Source organism: Triturus cristatus, chromosome 12 (genome assembly GCF_964204655.1).
Source record: "Triturus cristatus chromosome 12, aTriCri1.1, whole genome shotgun sequence".
NCBI classification, from domain to species: domain Eukaryota; kingdom Metazoa; phylum Chordata; class Amphibia; order Caudata; family Salamandridae; genus Triturus; species Triturus cristatus.
The window spans coordinates 58,980,868-59,001,946 of NC_140595.1; the positions used below are offsets into that span (position 1 = coordinate 58,980,868).

General features: G+C 42.6%; 1 protein-coding gene across 1 annotated transcript in view; it reads right to left on the bottom strand.

Annotated features, from left to right (window-relative positions):
* ATP8B3 (ATPase phospholipid transporting 8B3) overlaps nucleotides 1-21,079 on the bottom strand; it is a 396,086-nt gene that overhangs the window by 207,615 nt on the left and 167,392 nt on the right. The window contains exons 3-5 of the mRNA XM_085638336.1: nucleotides 8,988-9,079; nucleotides 2,573-2,686; nucleotides 1,168-1,266 (exon numbers count right to left, since the gene is read on the bottom strand). Of these exons, the coding sequence (XP_085494462.1) occupies nucleotides 1,168-1,266; nucleotides 2,573-2,686; nucleotides 8,988-9,079 (305 nt within the window). The remainder of the gene's footprint in view (nucleotides 1-1,167; nucleotides 1,267-2,572; nucleotides 2,687-8,987; nucleotides 9,080-21,079) is intronic.

The window sequence follows — 21,079 nt, forward strand, 5'->3', positions numbered from 1 at the left end:
CCTGAAATTGGATGATTGCCCATTACTTCCCAACTCTGGGTTGGACATTAAGCAATTTCTGAAGGGACACAGAGAAACTACATCAAAAAGAAAATTTTAAAATCTGATTCTGCGTGTAGGAAGCAGGCTCTGTATATACTATACCGAAGTAAGGTATAGTGTGCAAAGAGTGCATGGAGTCCCCAGAGGTATAGCAGAGGCTAAATTAGGTTAGTAATAACAGCTCTCTTTGTGGTAGTGTGGGCGAGCAGTTAGGCATATCCAGAGGGTGTGTTTATTGTATTCACGCAATCAAGAATGATGCACACACTGAGAGACTGAATCCAAACCAATTAAGTAAGGGAAAAAAAGGTATAATTGTATTTTATATCTAGAATCAATCAGGACTTGGTACAGGTAGGTAAAATATACTTGGAATGCAGGATTCCTAAAATGTTCTAAATGTTGAACTAATGTTTGTATGGAATACTCATACATCACTTTCAGAAATATTAAACACGTAACTATAAATAGATACATAATTAAATACATTAATACTGAGATCCTCAAGCACAAATAACATAAGTCCAATTTTGCGTTAAGATGAAGATGCAACTGGGTTCTCTTACTATGTCCAAATACCACATTGAAGGCAAATGCTGTCGTATAAGTATGCACGTGCAAAGAGAGAAGTCATTTTCAGAAAGTCCCACCTAATATTTACTCTTTCAATGCCCATGTGAAAAGAGGTGCAGCATATCATCTTTGAAAAAGTGAAAAACTATTTACTTCAGAAGAAGAAGCCATGGACATTGTCCTCAATTTATATTGCTTAAGGCAACAGCATTGATTGATCAATTTGTTCCCATGATAAGGACAATTTGGAAATAATTGTTGCTCATTTTTTGTTTTTCAGATCACAGAGAAAATAATCAATCTTAACATGGTATGTGATCATTTGACTCTTAGTGTCCCTAGAATGTACCTTGCGCAGGATGCTGTGGATTCAAAGGTCAGCTCACCTAGAAGTTTCTCTCACAAGTTTTTACATCCGAATAAATTTACCTATCAACTTCCTCTTCATGCATCTACACATAGATCTTGCCACTCAGTTATTAAGAAAGATCAGAAAGTTAACAGTGGAGAACTATTCAAGAAAGCTTTGCAACAAAAACTGAAATTACTTACGATGTCATCAAACAGGTCCCGTACACCCCTTACAACCAGAAGACACAAAAGTGGCAGCATAATGGCAAACCATGGCAAAGTAGAGATTGCTGGAACAGTCTGAAAAAAATGATGGGATAATCAGAATCAACACATCCAAGAACAAACAACAGGTGAGAAAAACTGCTTCTCACAGTAGTCACTGGTGAGTCCCAATTTTTCTTCAGTAACTCGTTTCAGTTTTGTGATCACATTGTCAACATTTTTAGTATTAATAAATTGGTTATGTCATTGGCCTGGAGACATAAGGTGATCCTAACTCAGCCCATGGTTGTGCGATGGACTCACCCCACTGATCTGATTTCAGGAAAGTGGCCATATAATTAGAGAAGATGAATCGTCCAGCAGCCTAAATGCTAGCTTTTGTTTTCCTGTGAAAATGGAGACTACTGACCCAGAGCAATCAAATGCTTTGCTACCAGTGATTCTGTGCGCTCTTTATGGAATCTGGCGGTGCCTTGATATCGCATATGTTTATAGATGAGCATAGATGTTTGCCAGAACCACTTCACACAGAGCTTGGCACTCGTGCTTCTCAACATACAGGGCAACCAACTTAAAAGTTTAATTGATGGCTGTACAACAGAACAACGCAGGGAAATACACTGCATGCCTTAACCATGCATTTTTTACTCTAAATTGTTTTAAAACGCATGCCATTACCACACATTGTTTATATATATAAAAACACCCCCCCCCCCCCCGAAGCTCCCAATTTACCTTAAATGTGTAGTAAAGGCATGCATTGTGAAGACATACATGTAAAAACATGCGTGCTAAAGAAATGTGTGGTAAAGGCACAACATGGTAAAAACCTCGTCGTAAAGGCGGTATGGTCTCTCTGTGGTTCAATTGTAGAAGTAAGGCTGCAGAAAAAGCGATCCAGGTTTTAAGAACATCATGCAGTTGGCGGTGGCTTCGTCAACACTGTCATGCTTGAGCTGATTCTTACAACATTGAGAAACCTGCCTTGAAGGCAACTATCAACCGGAGGAACAAATGATGATGCTTTTCTGGAGGACTTCACTTTACTAGAAGGGTGACATTGCTAACCGTGGATTAGGAAGATAGAGAGGGAAAGATTGTCATGCGAACCCATTTCATATAACCCATTGCTCTTCTGGCCAAAACCATTTGTTTTGAAAGGTGAGGGGGAAACTGTACATGGCTGTAGGATGTTGAAGCCTTAAGGGATGAGAAGCATAGGTAAAAGACTACAGAGACCAAACCAAGCGCACTTGCAAGAGCAAGGATAGGAGTCCAACGGCTTCATTTACCCAAGAATAGTTATGCTCCGACTCCCAACCCACCTCTAAGGATAAACATTTGCATGCACAACACACTCAGGAGATCTCTGGGGACTCACCTGCAGGACAATAACAAACAGGAAGTATAGGTTGGCAGCACGGTGGAACTGCTCGAAAAGATTCAGTGGGAGGAAAGTCAAAATATTGTACTTCGAAGTCTTAATTTCATTTGCCTGCAAAAAAAGAAGACAAGCCAGTGCGGGAATGCTTAGACCAACTTCATGATCTGATATTATCAACTCAGTTTTGTATATTGGTGATCTGGAGTTATCAGATCAGTTTTGTATGTTGGTTGGTGTTTGGCCACACCCGAGTGTGCCTGCTTTGATCTTAACATTTTAAGAAAACCATAAGATATTTTTCTGAAATTTCGTCTCTGTGGACATTTCACATTCCATTATTGACAATTTTTTGTGGAGCGGTTCAAACTTAATGGAAGAGTATTTTTAGCATCTTTAAGCACCCCACCACCTAGTTCTATCTTCATCCCTAATTCTGCAAACCATACACTTATCACAAAGAGCTTATATTTCATTAAGTACCGCAAACTGAAACTGACGCTTACATTTCCATTGGTGACTTCACAAAACCTGGCACCCATTTTCCCAGGGTTCTGGCTCAGTGTTTGAGTGCTTTTGAAATCAGAGACACTGAAAGAGCCAATACAAAAACGATGACCAGTAATGTTGCAAGCCAACGACAGAAGGTTTTACAGTAAAAGAAGCTTTGGCTGATAAAGTCAGACCCAAAGCCACTCAAAGAAAGCATAGATTACAATAAGTACACCATGAATGGTGCAAGCGCCATACATGTTAATTAATAATAACAGAAGGATTGGAGCCGTCAGTAGGTTTGAAATTAGGACTGCATGCTCCTGGCTTTGCCGGGGCTTGTTTTTATACTAGAGAGCAAGCTTAGTCAAAAGGATATGAAACATGGATGCTACCGCATCTATTTTTTAGATGCTTTTGACAGCACTTGGTCGCCAGTGCTGCCAAAAGCGGGTAGACATCTGGTAGACATCTTGGAACATAAAACATAATGGATTATGTAGAATATTGTTCCAAGATGGCTATAATATTTATAATCAGTCACTGAACAGTGTGGCAGCACTGGGGGGGGGGGAGGGGGGGGGGGGAGGGGGTCATGCACTGACAAAGGCATCTGAAAATTGGATGCTACCAAAATAAAAAAAATCATTTTCCAGTTGCTTTTATCAGCGCTTGCTCTGAGTGCTACCAGGCTACTCAAAGACTGTAAATTAATCCCTCCTGCATTCCATAGAGGCAAGAGGAAATACCTAAATAGCCAATAGAAATATGGTGTCACCAAAATGCCCCTAATGTGACTGGCAATGCTGCAAGCCAATGGTTGAAGATTTTAAGGCAAAATAAGCCAGTAGCTGATAGAGGCTGACCCTAATCCCCTTAAAGTATGTACAGCATACAAGTAGTTTGTCATGAATGGCGCATGCTCCATAATAGTACAAATATTTTTAAAAGGCTGGGGTGTGCCGAATGGGGTAGGTATATGTACCTTTTGGGAGTAGGGAGCGATATAAACTAGGATCGCCTGTGCCAAGGAAGATGATGTCAAGCCAGAGTGTCTCAGTTGAAGGTGTGGAGGAGTCAAATAGGAAGGGCCTTGAGCAGCCCCGGGCAGGGGGGCAAGTGGAACTGCTTTGTGCAGGCCATTAATGTGCGGAGAGGGCTGTCAGGTGTACCTCAGACTGACGGATGCAGGAGACTTGAGAGTACTCTTGCTGAAGTGGGGGAGGTGATCTTTCAGCTGTGGGAGAACCTCAGGCTCTGCTCTTGTCTTCTCCTCCACAAGGGGATTATGACTTACATTTTTCTACGCAGCTGTAAGGTTTCCCACAGTAATGTTCTTAGAAACCTCAACAAAACACTTTGCCTCAAGGCGCATCTGTTCACCATCTTTGAGGTGAAGACTAAAAAGGTTACAAGAAGCACGTTCCAAGAGGGCTATACAAATCTGACTCATTATCAGTTTCATATGTTTGATTTATCGCGGTTTTCAGACCTATTCGCATTGCTAGGGAACCTGCCAAATATACAGGGACTCTTGAGCTGCCTGTTTGTACTGTCAGTGTTTGCTCTTGCCATTTGACTAAAATGTCAGACACAGGCAAACTTGCTGTTTGTTTATAAGTGTTTTACGAGACGGAGGTGCTTTATAATTGGAATGTAAAATTACCAGGTGTGATCACTGGAAGACGCATGTACCTTTCTGGTTTATTCGGCTGAAGACCATGCCAAGACAAAGGCAGGCATTGAGTTCAAATCCTTGTAAATTATAGTGACATCAACCATAAATGTCTTCGACATATCCTCATTTCCTACATTCCACTTGTGTACTGTAGTATAATGGTTGCCTGGGTCTTTTAAGTTAAGATCCACAAAGAATCATGAAGGAAGTAAAAGTCCTAGCTTAAGAGGTTTCCTCTAGCCTAGCATTTCTGAGGAGAGGATATCAACTGCAGTCAATATGCTTATATATCAGCTTGTAACTGAGTGTAAAGGGAGGAAATATGGAAAACATACACTTCACACAAAACCTAATTCTGGTAGGATGTAGCTCTTCCAATATTTGCAATCACCAACTTGAATTCTAAAGAAGTCTGCTTTGTGAGTGATGGTGAGCCGTCTGCCATTTCCATTACGCAATGGGACTCTTTTTTGTGGTGGTGGGGTTGATTTTCACCCTAAAACGAAGTTTATGCAGTAACCACAACATATAGATGAAGTGACTTGTAATCTGACATGAATTAGACCTATCACAGTGGAGGTGACCTTACATATGACATCATATTCAAACAGGCCAGTTTGACTCCTGTAATACTATTGGAACAGTCAGTCTAACACTGCCTGTGAATAGTGGAAATTGTTTAACATCTATTTTTCTTCAGCAGAGAATGTAGTTGAAGAGAGGATTAAGTGAAGCCTTCTTGGGCCTGAAAACTTCTCTTTCCAAAGTATACAACTGGATGTCAAAGAACTTTCTGAATCTGAACCCTCACAAGACAGAATTTGCCCTCTTTTTTTTTTGTGAAAACAGATTTTATTGGCCAAAATATCATAAATAACGCAGATCTCTGAGCCCCAGAGACGCCTGCCGCATACAAGATACAAAAATTGAATTTGACCATTTTTCATAAAAATAAGGAGAAAATTAAGGCAATACAAATAAAATCAAACCCATAAAGAACAACACCCCCCCCCCCCAAGAATTTGCCCTCTTTGACCACTAAAATCAATCCATGTTTCCCCACTACTGGCGGAAATGCCCTTTGCTGATTTCTTTCCCACTCTCACCTCTGTAGTTCAAAATCTGGGTATCTCAGGACATGGGTCTGACTTTTGTACACAGCACCATTGGCGCAAGTGAAGGAGAATGGGAGGGTGTTGCAGATTTTCCAGCTTCACCGTGGGACCAGACAGGGTTTCCCCTGGCACTTTCGCCGCTGCCATGTGCTTTGGCTCTAGAGCCACTAGCCGTCTGGATTCGAGGGGATCCAATGATACAAGGCCGTCGCTGGATAGTTGGTTGGGAAGACAAAATATCACTATACGCAGACGACATTCTGTTATATGTAGCGTCACCCCAGTCTTCTATTGCTAGAATCCTAAATGTCTTCCCCACTTTCTGAAGGGAGTCTGCATGCAAGATCAACTACACAAAATCAGAGGTCTTCATTCTTCCCGGGCCGACACCACGAATGCCAAATGAATGCGAGGCACAAGTGGTGATGGATGGTTTCCAGTACCTAGGAATATTCGTCACAACCAACCAAGACCTATTTATTTCCAAAAATCTACAACCCCCGTAGAACCTACTGAAAGAGGACGTGCAGCATTGGAGATCACTCCCTCTCTCCCTGGTGGGCAGGGCAACCCTCTTTAAAATGATGGCCCTACCACGCTTTCTCTACATCCTCCAAAACACTCCCTTCCCAGTGCCGGAAACCTATTTTAAACCCATACAAGGTGAGATTAGAACGTTGCTGTGAGATGGTGGTGCACCGAGAATAGCTCTGAATAAACTAACCAGGGGATGGTATAATGGGGGATCACTCTCCCTGATATCCAGACATACTGTCGAGCAGCACAACTGACTATAGTCAGTCAGTGGGCTCACCAACTTATGACAGAACCAGCAAATCGGATGGACCGTCTGGTCCTACAGCCGAGATGATACATACGTGCCCTCTATACCCTGCTGAAGAAACACCCCCTGACAGGTCCAACTGCACTTACGATTCAAATTTAGCATCCTACACTCATTGGAATGGGGTGGAAGGATAGGATCACGCAGGCAACGCCCTTGTGGGAGTCTGTTCTCCTCAGCAATTTGGGTAAAAGACAGGGGTTCAATAAGTGGGACCTGTTGGGCCTCCTGACTGTAGGAGACATATGGTCGGCAAGGGGCTGATACCCTTTGCAGAACTGCAAAAATCTCACAAGCTAGCCCCCACCGAGGCGTTTCGTTACCTACAACTTTGACAAGCCCTACAGGCATTGCTACTGAAGCAAGAGACCCTCCCAGATTCCACCCCCCTTGAAAATAGATTGCTTGAGGAACATATCACACAAAAGGCGATTTTGCTAACATATAAAAAACTAGTAAATCACGTGCCAGATATGTTAATCCACTTACGGGACTAATGGAAGAAAGACACCCCATAAATTCAGGAAGAGGACTAGTCTGAAGCACTTGCTTCTCCCTTGGAGGTTGCTAATAGATCCCGCTTCCGCCTGGTGCAACTCAAAATCCTCCATAGAGCCTACATCTCATGTACTACGTTGATGAAAATGGGGAAGCGAACGGATGCACTCCATCATAGTGGGGGGGGCAGACTAGATGGCCCTGCCCTTAAATCCAAGCCTACTGGGTATCAATAACACAGTGTTTGAATGAGGTATATGGGGTTGAGCTAATCATGTCGGTAAAATGGTGTCTACTCAGTGTATGGAAGGCAACATACCTGGGGAGAGGATTGGAGCAACCTTAGCACTAATAATTGCCAAAATAAATATTGCACTGGCGTGGGGCTCAGATATGGCACCGTCCCTGAATGACTGGAACAGAGACATGGACTGGTGTTAGGTGGTGGAAAAAAACGGTTTATATCAACAGAGGCTGCCCCCATAAATGGGGAAAGGTGTGGAACAAGTGGACTGAATAATGAGGTCACCCATGTACTGCCCCAGCAGCCCAGATGAGGCGGAAGGAAATGGACGGAGTTATTGGATAATAAAAGAGAAATGGGGAGTAACGGGGCAAGCACAGTATACAGTAGTGAAATAGGCGGTGTTATAACTGTCAATGGTGTTACCTTGAAGTGTAATTGTACATTGGTCAAGTGGTGACTGTAATTTATCTGTGGTTTCTGCAATAAAAAGAGCGTATTTAAACAAAATCTGGGTATCTTGCCAGACCCCTATTTCTCCATGTCATTACACATTAGCTACACCCTACGTCGCTCCTTGAGAAAATGAAAACACCTGCGCTGATCTAAAGACTTTAGCATCATCACACGGCTAGATTATGGCATCTCAATTCTGACAGGCGTCCACCATGGCTTCCCTGAAAGCTTTGAAGAACTCGACTACAAGACTAATTTCTGAAGCAAGACCACATCTTAGCTACTTATCGTGACTGAGATGGGCTACAGTCAAAGCCAGAATTAAATTCAAACTTGTCTAGAGCACATTCAGATCTATTCAGATGCAAAAAGAAGTCTGCTTGTCAGCTGTATTAAATAAATTACGATATAAAATCATAAGAAGCAAAGAGATATTCAGACTTGCAATCAAGAATATCAAACCCCACACAGCTGCCACCCAGTCCTTTTGTTTCCAGCTCCATCTTTCAGGACCTCCCATCCTGAAGACATCAGTCGTCTTGAAGATTTCCTTAAATTCCACAAAAATCTCAAAACCTACCAGTGCAAATGCTATCTTTACCTAGAGCCCCTTTCCTATTCTCATTTCCCTCCTGATCCCAACTATTCTTCTCCTTTATTTCATTTGTCACAAAGCACTGGCTCATTCCTTTTCTACTTTCCTCACACCCCCCCTCCCCCAAATGCCTTTGCTCCTATCTCCTCCTTGTAACATAACACTCACTCCACCTAGATGTTTCGGCTGTTCCATTGATGCTGAATTTAATGTAAATTGTATTCTATTGGTCTATGTCTCCCATGTTAGTGTAAATAGATTCTGGTCACTGCTGTATTGGAGATCCTGATCCCTACCCATTGTTCCTATTGTAAATTATGCCAATGCGTATCTTAGGTAGAGCTGCGCTATATAAAGATTTGAAATACAAATAAATGAACAGATTCAGCCAGTCTTCTGTAGCAAAGGCTACTTTATCCACGTACCTGCACATGTATGTCTTTTTTTTTTAGTGTGAGTATTGGTTTCTGTGAAGTAATAGAGGTGCACTTACTGCATACTTCGGCCTGCTAAAGCAGAGTAATTTTCTCTTCTTGAATCTGTCATGGAACGATCGGTCATTGGCTCTCACCTCCCAGGTGAAATCTGAAAATAGTAGGCAAAGGAGGAAGATGATCTGTTAGCATCTTGGTACCTAATGAGGCATGATTTATCTATTCGGAAGACGAGAATACTGGAGATACATCAGTAGCTAGGAAGGAGTAGGAAGATTATCAATACCGCGCCATCAAATTTGGAATCCATCCATAAACCATGTGACTAAATTGATTTAAGGACACCACAATATCTGAAGCACATTACATTTTTGCATTTAACATGAACATTTTTGAAGGGCTGATTAGCAACGTGCTTTACTGAGCTAGAGAAAAGTTAAATTATCTTTGCAAAAGCTATGTATATAATGGTCCATTTAAAAAAATATATATATGTTCAGGCGCATCGACAATGCACCAACAATTTGAAAAAACTGATCCACTCAAATATGGCCTACGCTAAATTCTCTATTTTCACTTCTGATATCTACTCTGGGTCGTCCCCTTCCTACATAGTCCCACTGGCATCCATGTGTACCAATGCTTAAATGCATACTTTGCTGCCAGCTGTTGTTTTTAAGAGAGAGAGAGAAAGATAAAGAGAGACATAGACAGGGAGAGGATTCGTTTTCTCAATATAAAATTCTACCCAAAAAGCATTTGTATCTTGATGGGAGCAGAAAAATCCTTCATAGTAGGCAGACAATCAGGTGTCCGGAGCTTAGCCATGCAGTGATTTGAGCAGTAGACAGAGGGTTTGACCTGAAGCTGTCACTGAACGGCAAACATGGTGACACTTCACCCAGGATTATGCAAGGAGCTTAGCCACATGCTCTCAAGAATTTGTCTACATCGTTTTGGATGAGAGGACTTTATGGGTAGAAAAGCAGCAGTCCATTGGCCAGTGTAGATTCATCTCTCTCTTTGTGGGTGCAATTCTCCCAGAAAGTCATAAAGTTGCACCTGCAGTCTAGGACCTTGCATGAGTGCGGATTTATGACATTCAGCAGGTCACACTGCTTTCCAGACGTATGCCTGTAAGACTGCAACAGCTGCAATGTCAGTCTTACTTCTGGAATACACCTGTGAATTCCTGCTTGTCACAATGCAGAGGCAGTTAAGCATGAGTCATCATTTATTTGAGCTCAATAAGAACCCCCCTCCCATACATTCATTTTGTGGGTACCCACGTCTCTTTCCACTTTGCAAAGCTAAAAACTCCTGGCCTTGGCTAGAGTTGACCTCCAGCCATCTCCAAGGTCAGAAAGGATCGGAGACAAGTTTAGGATAACCACAAACCTTATAGATTGTGGATGTTGCTAAACTCTCCAAGGAGGCTCACCTGTGAAATGGCCTGCTGTGGGATTTACTTGTGCACAATATTACTCCATTGTGGGGTAATATTGTGCATGAGTTTAAGAATTTCCAAGTGCAAGGTGATGTTTTATCAATAACCTATATCAGCAGAAAAAGATGATGGATGAAATTCTAAACACTGTCAAACATTCACCTCCAGACACAGATCTGGGTTAAATCCATTTTTTGGCTCACCATGCCACCCCAGTTTGGACCCAGTCATAGGTCAAATCAGTCTTGACCCTGCTCCCCATGGGAACAGTCCAGCCCGCACTGCAAGGCCAGGTCCTCTGTGGATTTGAAAACAAGCATCCTGGACCAGTTTTGGGGTATCACTCCTCATAAGCCAGGCTAGTATGAATCCAGTGGCATGGCAAGCACGGGACCCACGTCTGGGCATACCCTTCCCACTAAGGGTGACTGTATGAACATAAAAAGATGATGGACATAATGCTGAATATTGTCAAACACTCACGCCCAGTCACAGATCTGGGTTAAATCCATCGTTGTTATGCTCACCATGCCACCCCAGTTTGGACCCAGCCATATGCAAATCAGTCTTGACCCTGCTCTCCATGGAAACCGTCCAGCCCGACCTGCCAGGCCAAGTCCTCCGTGGACCAGAAAACAAGCATTCTGTGTGTTTCAATTATCAGTACCCTACACATCATCAGGCATACATGTGGCAGTGCCTCTGTGGACTTCGCCTCATGTTCTGACAGAGAAGCCTCCTGGTCACATGAAACAGATGAAAACTGTTTTAAAGACTGTCTCTGGAATTGCAATATGCTTCAATAGTCTGCACTCGTTCTGTAGATGAAACCTAACCATGGACTTTGTGGAGTAAGACTTCACGTTTTGATTCGGGTGCTCAGTTGTTTCATATGTTTAAAACATTTTTTCACGTTTCACATTGTTCTTGGTACATTCTCAGGCAATTGGGCTCTAATCTACTGAACTACTCTCCATTGTACTCATGCATGTATTGTAAAGTTATATGGCAACTTGTGTCATTGAGATATGTTACCAGTAGCAAAAAAACATCACCAAAAGCCTTCCCAAGCTTACTCAGGATTCACGCTCTCTGCCCTGCGGACATTTGTGATGGGGCGCTGAGCTTAAGATGCGGAGTGAGTTTGAAGTAATGTTTATTTGAGACTGAGGTTGAATTGAGATGAGAAGAGGGAGGTGGGGATGAGGATGAAGTGATGTTGAAGGTGAGGTGAACATGACTATGGATTTGAGGGGAGATTGAAGAGAGGTCTGCATGTTGTGAGGTTGGGATAAGTTCAGGTGAGGTGAATTTGAGGGTGAGGTTGAAGTGGGGAGGGTGTGAGGTGGAGTTTCTGTTGAAATTAATTTGAAGTAAAGGTGATGTGAGGAAGTGGTGAGATTCATGGGATATGACTTTGAAATTGAGATACAGGTGAGGAAGGTTTGAGTTTAAGTTGAGTTGAAGTTTAGAGAACATGGGATCCACCAGGAGGGGAAGGTAAGGTGAAGTGATGTTATGGTGAGCGGAGGCTAACGTGGAGGAAGATGATTCTTTTCATAAAAAAGTAAAGTCCATCTATTATTTTCTTCACCCTTACTGCACTTATCTTTAAATGTCTACATTTGGAAAACTACATCAGTACTAATCTTCTATTTTATGTTTCTCTTTCATGAACAATAATTTTGTATGAAAAATCCTTCCATCCCCTAAACAAACTGTGAGAAAAGTGCTAAACCATTTGGGTTTGAACAAGGAACCAGCTTGCACCTGACCACAAAGGTGCTGCTCCTCAAACTGCTCTACAAAAATAATCTCAGACACGAGTTTAGTAGGTCATTTTCAGAATGTCAGGCATCAGGGCTAAGTGTTTCATAAAAGGAGCAGCAAATAGATTGTGTGATTGGGGCAGGTTATTTTAAAACGTCAGTTAATAAAGAACAATGCCCACCTCTGGCAGATACTCTGAAATCACTAAATATAGATTGGCATGGATTCCAAGATATCTGTATGGGTCTTAGGCACATTATATTCAAATAATGAACTTCGTGACACAGTTCACCTTAATCAAACACAGGTGGAGGAAATACCAGAAATGTCTCTGGAAATTGAAGCAATGGTTAGAGGAACACAAGGTAATCCTGACCATCTTATAATAAATATGTAAGTAATATAAGTAAATCCCTAAGGAGGCCACACCAATAGCCAAGCACTCTTAATATTGTAGAAGGTGCAGACTGTTTATTTCCAACAGGGTGTCTTTGGCTCCATTGATCATCGGAAATTTTGATTTTGTTTTTTACAACAGAAGAAGTTGAGGCTGAAGGTGTCAAATGTACACCTAGGGTGACAGGGGAAATATATCCTCTTTATAGGAATAATGAGTTACTGAAAGTAACAATGGAGCAGACTGATATTATTCCAAAGAGACTTCATTCTAAAAATAAATGTTAAAGCAGGCAAGAGGAGTAACTTGATAACAATTTGTTAGCATACTTTTAAGACAGGAAGAGGAAATGAGCTGGAGGAAATATTTACTGTAGACATGTCAAAATAAACAACTGACATATCAAAGTCAGTGTCCCCTGTTTAACTGGATCCATAGGAACCAACTTTTACCCAGGGAACAAGAAAGCTGTGATAGCATTCAAACTTAGATACTAGCAATAATGATTGACATGTCTTCCCCATACTTGTTTTTGAAACAGGAGATATATCCACATGGATTACCCAAAACCATATTGGGGATTAGTTATTGAGAAAGTACATATTCCCACAAAGGATTAGTGGGCTGGCATATCCATGTGAACCTTTTTTGGGGATAAAAATCTCTGATTATAAAAGTGTCTAGAGGTAAGCGAAAAGTGACATACAATTTGCTGCCTATTTTACCCAATAATTTAAAGAGCTCCACCAATGCAAGTGACATTTTTCGGCCACAGTGTAGTAGTTGATTAAATAAACCATGGTAGCTCTCTTAAAGATAGGGCTATAAAACCCCTTGACAGGGAGGTAAGTAAAGACTCTCTATAAGACTTATACCCACCCAAATGAGGAGCCCTCCTGAAGGGTGGTCGCTCATAGCCTAATGACAAAGTACAAAAAAGTCTGATATCCATCCAGGGAGATCGTCTCAGTGGCGTAAGTTAAAATTGATACTTCTTAACAAGAAGCTCCACTCATTCCTAGCCAGGGAGTAGAGAACCTAAACTCCGTCGGTAGTTGCCATATTATCAAATGCAATCTGACCCACCCCTCCTGGTTACTCTGGAACTGCAAGCCCTATTCCAGGACTAGCCACTTCTTCCTCTCAGGTTTGATTATATCCCTCCCATAATGTTGGTCATGGCAGTGGCCGCCACCCACTACAATTGGGCAAGACATGGTCTACCAATACGCTAGGCCAAATAAACATTGTTAACTCTCTACCCTTGACGTAATTCCAAGGTTGGAATACTAATATAGTCTTCGGTGGTGAACAAAGCAATCCAAGATAAGGCACCGTGACCCCGAGAAGGACCAAAGGGTAGAATGATTGTGGATGGCCTCAGGTAGATGCAGAAAGGGCACCTGCATGCAAACATTTCAATAGAGCAACAACATTTGTTTCGTTGTTGATTTAGGTTATATATCGCAGGGCTCAGAATAATTATTAAGAAAATAATAAAAGCAGAGGTACCTTCAAACCTTTTAGATACATTCTCTTTCGCCTCTTGGCTGTGTCTATGCAGAACAGAACTCACTAACCACAGAAAGTTCAGTACTTCAGGGCACACAGAGTAGTCTGTGACTGTGGCACAGGTCGAGTCACAATCAACATTTACCAAAGGGTTGGCACCCATAATAAACTGTTCAGTACTTGTAGTGTCATCAATAAGGACACAGGCGGCAATTTAACCTTCTATGTAAGCCACCTTGGAGTTTGTCTTTTACCTCCGACCTATCCAGGTGAAAATAGTGCTTTATTTTTCGATGTAGCCGCACAACAGTACCAAAAGTATTTTGATAAAGGGACACGAATAGCGGTTCACTTCTCTCATGTGGTCTACCTTCCCTTAGGGTGGCAGTGGTACGGGCTCCGCCAGCATTGAGACGACTACTTAACAAATTTTAAGGTCCCTAACTCTCTGGTGGGGCATCTTTCAACAAAAGTTCTCTACCAATGACCTGCGAAATATTTCGTCAAAAAGTAATATCCGGCCAGTCCACCATGTCATGGTGCCGCTCTTCATTCTTTATTTTGCAGAAACAACCCCCCAAAGAGGTGGTTTCTTTCTGCAATACAAAAAAACACTGGCCCTGACATGCAAGTAGTGTTAGCTGTTTTCTTGTTGGCATCCATCTTATCTTCGCTTGCACTGCAGATGGGAACAGGAGAAATCGGCACTCAAAGGCCAATATCCTTTATGAAACTAGGGGAAATTAAAAGGTTTACTCAGGGTACGTTATTGTCTGTAACAGCACTACTTTTAAGAGTTCCACGATGAATAGGTTATTATAGAGTGCAATGTCCACTCTACCAACATATAAGCGAGTTTTATGTAAGAAGTAAAGTCTCAATAGGATTTTCATCGGAGTCCAAAACTGTGTAAAAGTAATCTTCGAGGAAACTATTACGAATAGCAAGGTTTATGATCATCATAGTTCATTTGTTGACAACAATCGTAACAAAATTCTATTGCAACCCAATTTAGGAAACATTAAAAATTCCAACACTACGAAATTGTCATACAAGACAAAATCCATAGGTTCCAACAACTGTAAATATTGTACGGTAAAGGATTACAGTTCTACATTCCATGTCAATGAGCACAAAAAATGTATCAATATAATCTAAAGATTTGTAATAACTTACAAGGATAATAGATTTTGGCCAGGAACTCCAAGTCTGCAATTGGCGAATTGGAAGAATCTACAGAAAGTGCTATTCACCACCCCCTCCAACCCTCACAGTTCCCTCACCTCACCACCCCCCCTTCCAAACCGCACAGTTCCCTCACCTCAGGCAGAGATGGGATAACGGCAGAGTTTCTGAACGAAGAGCCTCGGCTGCCTCTGAACCAGGAAACCTTAGTCCTCATGACCTGTCCAACACAGGGCTGACCGGTCACAGTGACATTTTCCCTGCCCTATTCAGAGTGTGATGACCGCCACATGCATGGGGAAAACTCCATTCATGTGGAAAACTGAGTTTTTATTTTTCAAGAAGAAACTCCTACTTAATGAATCTGGGGTTGATTTATATTTTGGTGCAGGAGTAATTACCATCACCATGGTGGAGTACTTTATTCTCGCCATGACAAGGGTACTCCGCCAGCCGTATTTAGAAGGGTGCACTGCCTCTCCGGGCATCTCTTGCATTTCCAGGAACCGCAGTAACGGCGGTGCCTGGAAATGCATATAAGTTTCACAGACGGCTCTGTCAACATGACAGCTGTACATCAAAGGTACAACTTTTTTTTTTCAAAAAGAAAATCGCAAAGTGAGATTTTCTTTTTGAAAATGAAAAAACAATCCCCCTTTGCCATGGGAGTTTCCTTCCATGGTGACGGGGGCATTGAGTACTTTTCATTGCCCCTTATTGCTAGGTTTTTCCCAGCGGTGACGGGTATTTAAAATCGGCTGTATGTTTGCCTATCTAAATTAGGTGGGTGGACATATAGACAAACCTCCAACGACCATTAGTCTGTCGGGCTGTTTGAGGGGTTTGTCCATGGTGGAGACGGAGTCGTTTCTGCTATCGTCAAACCTATGGTCCACCTGACTATAAATCGCGCAGGAAGACCATTATGTCGCTGAGGAGGAGACTCCATCTCCATTGTGATGTAGATCCCTGTCTGCCAATGTAAAAATCAGGCCCTTTATTCTTGAAAAACAGAAAAGTTTGCAGAGTAGTCAGAATAAATGCACCGCCCACACGGCAAACTCTTCAGAGTTTAGAGCAACCATATTGCAGCAGCAGTTGTTCTGAGTTCTACTAGAGTTCGAGAGTAAACTCTAAAGAGTTGTTGATACGTGGGCGGCGATCTCTTCGTACAGTGGGCGGCTCTCCATCAGGCCAGCGGATGGCATGACCTACTACTCTAGGCAGCAGGTAGGCAGGCCGCTTGCCAGTCTAAAGTGTCCAAGCTAGCTTTAACCATGTAATACACTCGTCTGTGGGGTACCAGAGAATATAAAAGAATGACCAGAAATAAGAGCTGTCGTTTGGAGTATTATAAAAACGCAGAAAAGGCAAAAGCATCACATTTCATATCCCTCCTCGACTCAGCTAAAAACAGACCTAAAAAACTTTTCGACCTCATCAAAAACCCAAACTGTTCTCCCCAAACCATCAAGCCTGAGGATGCTTCAAAGAAAGCAACTGAATTCACTATATTCTTTGATGAAAAGGTCAAATCTCTGGTGGATCAGGTCACTCACCCCACCCCCATTGAGGAGCGAAAATCCTTAATCACTTGGCAGAACTTTGCCGCCATCTCAGAAGATGACCTCCTCAAATGCATCCGCGAAACCAAACTCTCCAACCATTCTTCTGACCCCATACATAGTGTCATCGCCATTGATTTCTATACCTGGTTAATCTCTTCCTCAGTCAAGGATCCCTCCCAGCTGTCCTCAAAATAGGACAGGTTACCCCTCTTCTAAAAAAAACCTCGGCAGATGCGAACAACCTCAATAACTTCCGCCCCATTACCAATCTCCCTTTTCTTTCAAAGATCACGGAAAAATGTGTTGCAAAACAACTTTCCCAACACATTATGGACAATAATCTCCTTGACGTGTTCTAGTCTGGCTTTATCCAAAATTGCAGCACTGAAATAGCCCTGCTGCGAGTGATCGATGATGCGCTGCATATACTCGATTCGGGGGAATCGTGCCTTCTGATTCTTCGTGACCTATCTGCAGCCTTTGACACTGTTAATCACAACACCCTTCTTAACACTCTTCAACAGAGAATGGGCGTGGAAGGCACAGTGCTTAAATGGTTTGCCTCATTCCTCTCGGACAGATCCCAAATGATCAAGATTGCGACCAGTCTCTCGTCTCCACTGGTGATTAGTCAAGGCGTCCCTCAAGGTTCCATCCTTGCACCCACTCTGTTTAACCTCTATCTGGAACCATTAGGGAACCTCCTAAGCAAATATGGATTCCTCTACCATCTCTATGCAGATGACACCCAAATCTACCTCAAGGTGTCTTCCTCTCAAGATCTCTCACTACTCAACTCTACTCTCAACTCTATTCACAACTGGATGTTAGTTCACCAACTCATTCTCAGTCCCTCCAAAACTGAATTCCTCCTCCTTTCTACCTCTCTCTCCCCGCCCCCTGTTCAATCCTGGATGGATCAGCTGAATTTACTCAACAGTAAACCCATCATTGTCGACTGCGCTAAATTCCTAGCTGTCATACTTGACAAAAGACTCAACCTAATCTCACACATCAACTCCATTGCCAAGAACGCACGTTATCAGCTGTGCCTTCTGTGGGGGATTCGTCGGTTCTTCCCGGAGAAAGACCTAAAAACCTTGTTCCAATCACTAGTTCTCTCTAGACTGGATTATTGTAATTCTCTTCTGACTGGCCTTCCCAAATCTCACCTCTCCCCCCTTAAATCCGTCCTCCATTCAGCAGCTCGCTTCAGGGTCCAAACGAAGTGACCACATCACTCCTATCCTGTCTTCTCTCCGATGGCTTCCAATCGAGGCTAGAGCTATTTATAAAACGGCTTGCATCACCCACAAAGCCTTGCACTCTTCCTCCCTTCGCTATCTGGCGAATAAACTGAAATTGTCCGGAGGCTTGAGACCCTCTCGGAATGCGGAAAAGTTCCTGCTTGAGCCCCCCTCCTTCAAAAGGGAAAAATTGATGGCTCAATCGTTCTCAGGTAATGCGTTGAGAATCTGGAACTCCCCTCCTCCTTTGCTCCGTGCCACCACCTCCATCCGGATCTTCAAAGCGGACCTCAAATCTCTTCTATTCTAAAGACACTTTCAGAACTAATTCCTTCATTCTCAGACCCCACCAGGAAGTTCGTTAGTCATTGTAAATTTGTTATATTTATTTATTTTTTGTACATTCCTTGCTTGCTGTGTTTGATATTGTGTTCCTCATGCCTGCTGTGTTTGATTCTGTGTCGTGCTATTTTTGTACGTTCTATTTTGTAAAATTTCTCTCATGTAATGTAACTGGTTCTATTGTACAGCGCTCTGACACCTTCGGGTAAAGTCCGCGCTTTATAAAACTGCATAATTAATTAATTAATTAATTAATTAATTAATTAAAGGGGCGGGGGATTACTAAACCCTCTCTGATGGGCTGGGGTGCTGGCATTGATAACACCACCGAGGTGGGTGATGCATGTACGGAGCAGCGAAAGGATCAGTTTACCAGGAAAGCGTTTACTCGGCGGAATAACTGCCCAGAAAGGCGGGTTATGTTTAAAGGCTGATGGGAATACGCTGACGTGCGAAGGGTCATTTACAGTACGATACCCTGAGCCGTCGACAGGGGAGTTGCTGTTGCGATGAGTATTCTCTGCCATGGGCCGTGTGCTCCTGTGACGGAGCGTCAGAGGCTGATGCATAACAGAGGAAGGCTAGTCCTTGCTACTCAGTGCATTGTGCAGGTACCGGGGCCTGAAGCCACTAGAGTCTTTCGGACACATGTCCCGAGTGTGGCTCGGTGGTATGTCTTCGTGAGGCAACTGCTTATGGAACTTCAAACCCACGGAGCCTGAACAGCTCACAGCTTTGTGCATTTAAAGGATTCCTTCGGTACATTTCATACCTCGCCCAAACCTTATTGACTAATCTGTAACTTCTAGGGCCAGATGGAATGAACGTCTTTATGGTCACCAGCAGTCCCGAACACTGTTTGCAGCCGCACAACGTTGTTGCCATGTTCTAATGGCAATTTTAGGAGTCTGTACAGTTTTACCGACTCCTAGAAGTGCTATGAGACTCCATCCTGAATTTGTATTTGACTCCCGGGTTATGGTGGTAATCCATCTGCAAAATGGGGGGGGGGGGGGGGGGGGGTAGGATCCCTGTTTGGTCAGTGTGCATCATTACAGCGAGGGGGGGGGGGGCACTTTGACTGAATAAAAATAAAAAAAAAAGCCTTTTGGGAACCACTTCCAACTCAAACAGACTTTCCCCCCCAAAACGCAACTTTTCTTTAACGCAGTCCTGTTTCCTTTAAGGAAAATGAAGTGCATTAGAAAAAAATCTATCGTTAAAAACAGTCACAGACACGGTGGACTGCTGACCCTTGCGTGCCACTATCCCTGCGTTTGTGTCCAATCTGATTGAGTCACAATTTACAACATGCATTATGAATATTAATAAAGTAGGTCGGATCGCGAGTCAATTCAATGTAGAAATGTGTGAGTTGACATAATTGCTGCATGGGTTGCTTCGCAAACTAGCATTCTGGTCGCAGAAGTGCTGGTCATTGCAAGCAGTATAATAGTGCCTCTGCCCCCTAGCTTCAGACTTTGGTCAGCAAGCCATCTCATTTTATATCATGTCTGACAAGCTCTCATCGCTGCTTATCGTACTGCCCCTACTCATGAGAACACTGCATTGTATCTCAGAGAAATGTTTTCAGCATTGTGCTTTACGGCAACAGGTACAGTAAATTGCATTTAAAGTTCAAATATTTCAAGACTGATGAAAATGTACATTTCTGTACCAAGTAAAAGTCAAATCTACCTACTGACTACCTGCATCATTATGAGTTGCTTCTAATACCACACCTGGTGAATACCAATACCGTGGAGTGTAGTATTTACCAGGTGCAGGATGACGGCATCATTCTGAGGTTAGAGTTTTGGAATAGAGAAAAACGTGGTAATACAGTTTGTTTTTCTCTGCTATGAAGTGGGGAAACGAGGACTGCCATTTTTTTACAACAGTAAATTCTGTCATGTATCACCTGGCGATAACCTTGCACGTGTAGGTGCAGTAATTACCGCAAATCTTGGAGTATGAATTTGGCATGAATTAATCCTTGCACGAATCTTCTTTCATGTATCACCTGGCGATAACCTTGCACGTGTAGGTGCAGTAATTACCGCAAATCTTGGAGTATGATTTTGGCATGAATTAATCCTTGCACGAATCTTCTTTCATGTATCACCTGGCGATAACCTTGCACGTGTAGGTGCAGTAATTACCGCAAATCTTGGAGTATGAATTTGGCATGAATTAATCCTTGCACGAATCAAGAAAACTGCGATAGGTGGAATGAGGGCCTTAGAATCCAGGCCACCACCTCCTATTATTTTATGGTCCTACAGCAGTAAAACATCATTCACCGAATACACTGAACTCTGTCTCAGATAACTGTTGAAGAAAGGCAGCTTTGTCTTCAAATGTCCTGGATAAATAACACATCTCCCAGTGGAAAACGTCCATTTCTATTTATTTATCCAAAGATCTATTATTTTTAGGGTACAATGTAATCGGAAAAGCTTTTCTTCTCTGCATACAATGGTATGAATAGCTGACCCTCCCAGCTTCTCGTCATTGAGTCATCTTTTGTCAGCCCTTCTGGATCAGCAAGGGTGTAAAGGAGCCCACCAAGGACAGCTTAAACATTTAGTGATCAGTTATTTATTGTTCGGTGTAGCATTCATGCGCACAATTTAGATCCTCATAACAGAACTCCCTGTTATATACACGTGAAATGATCATA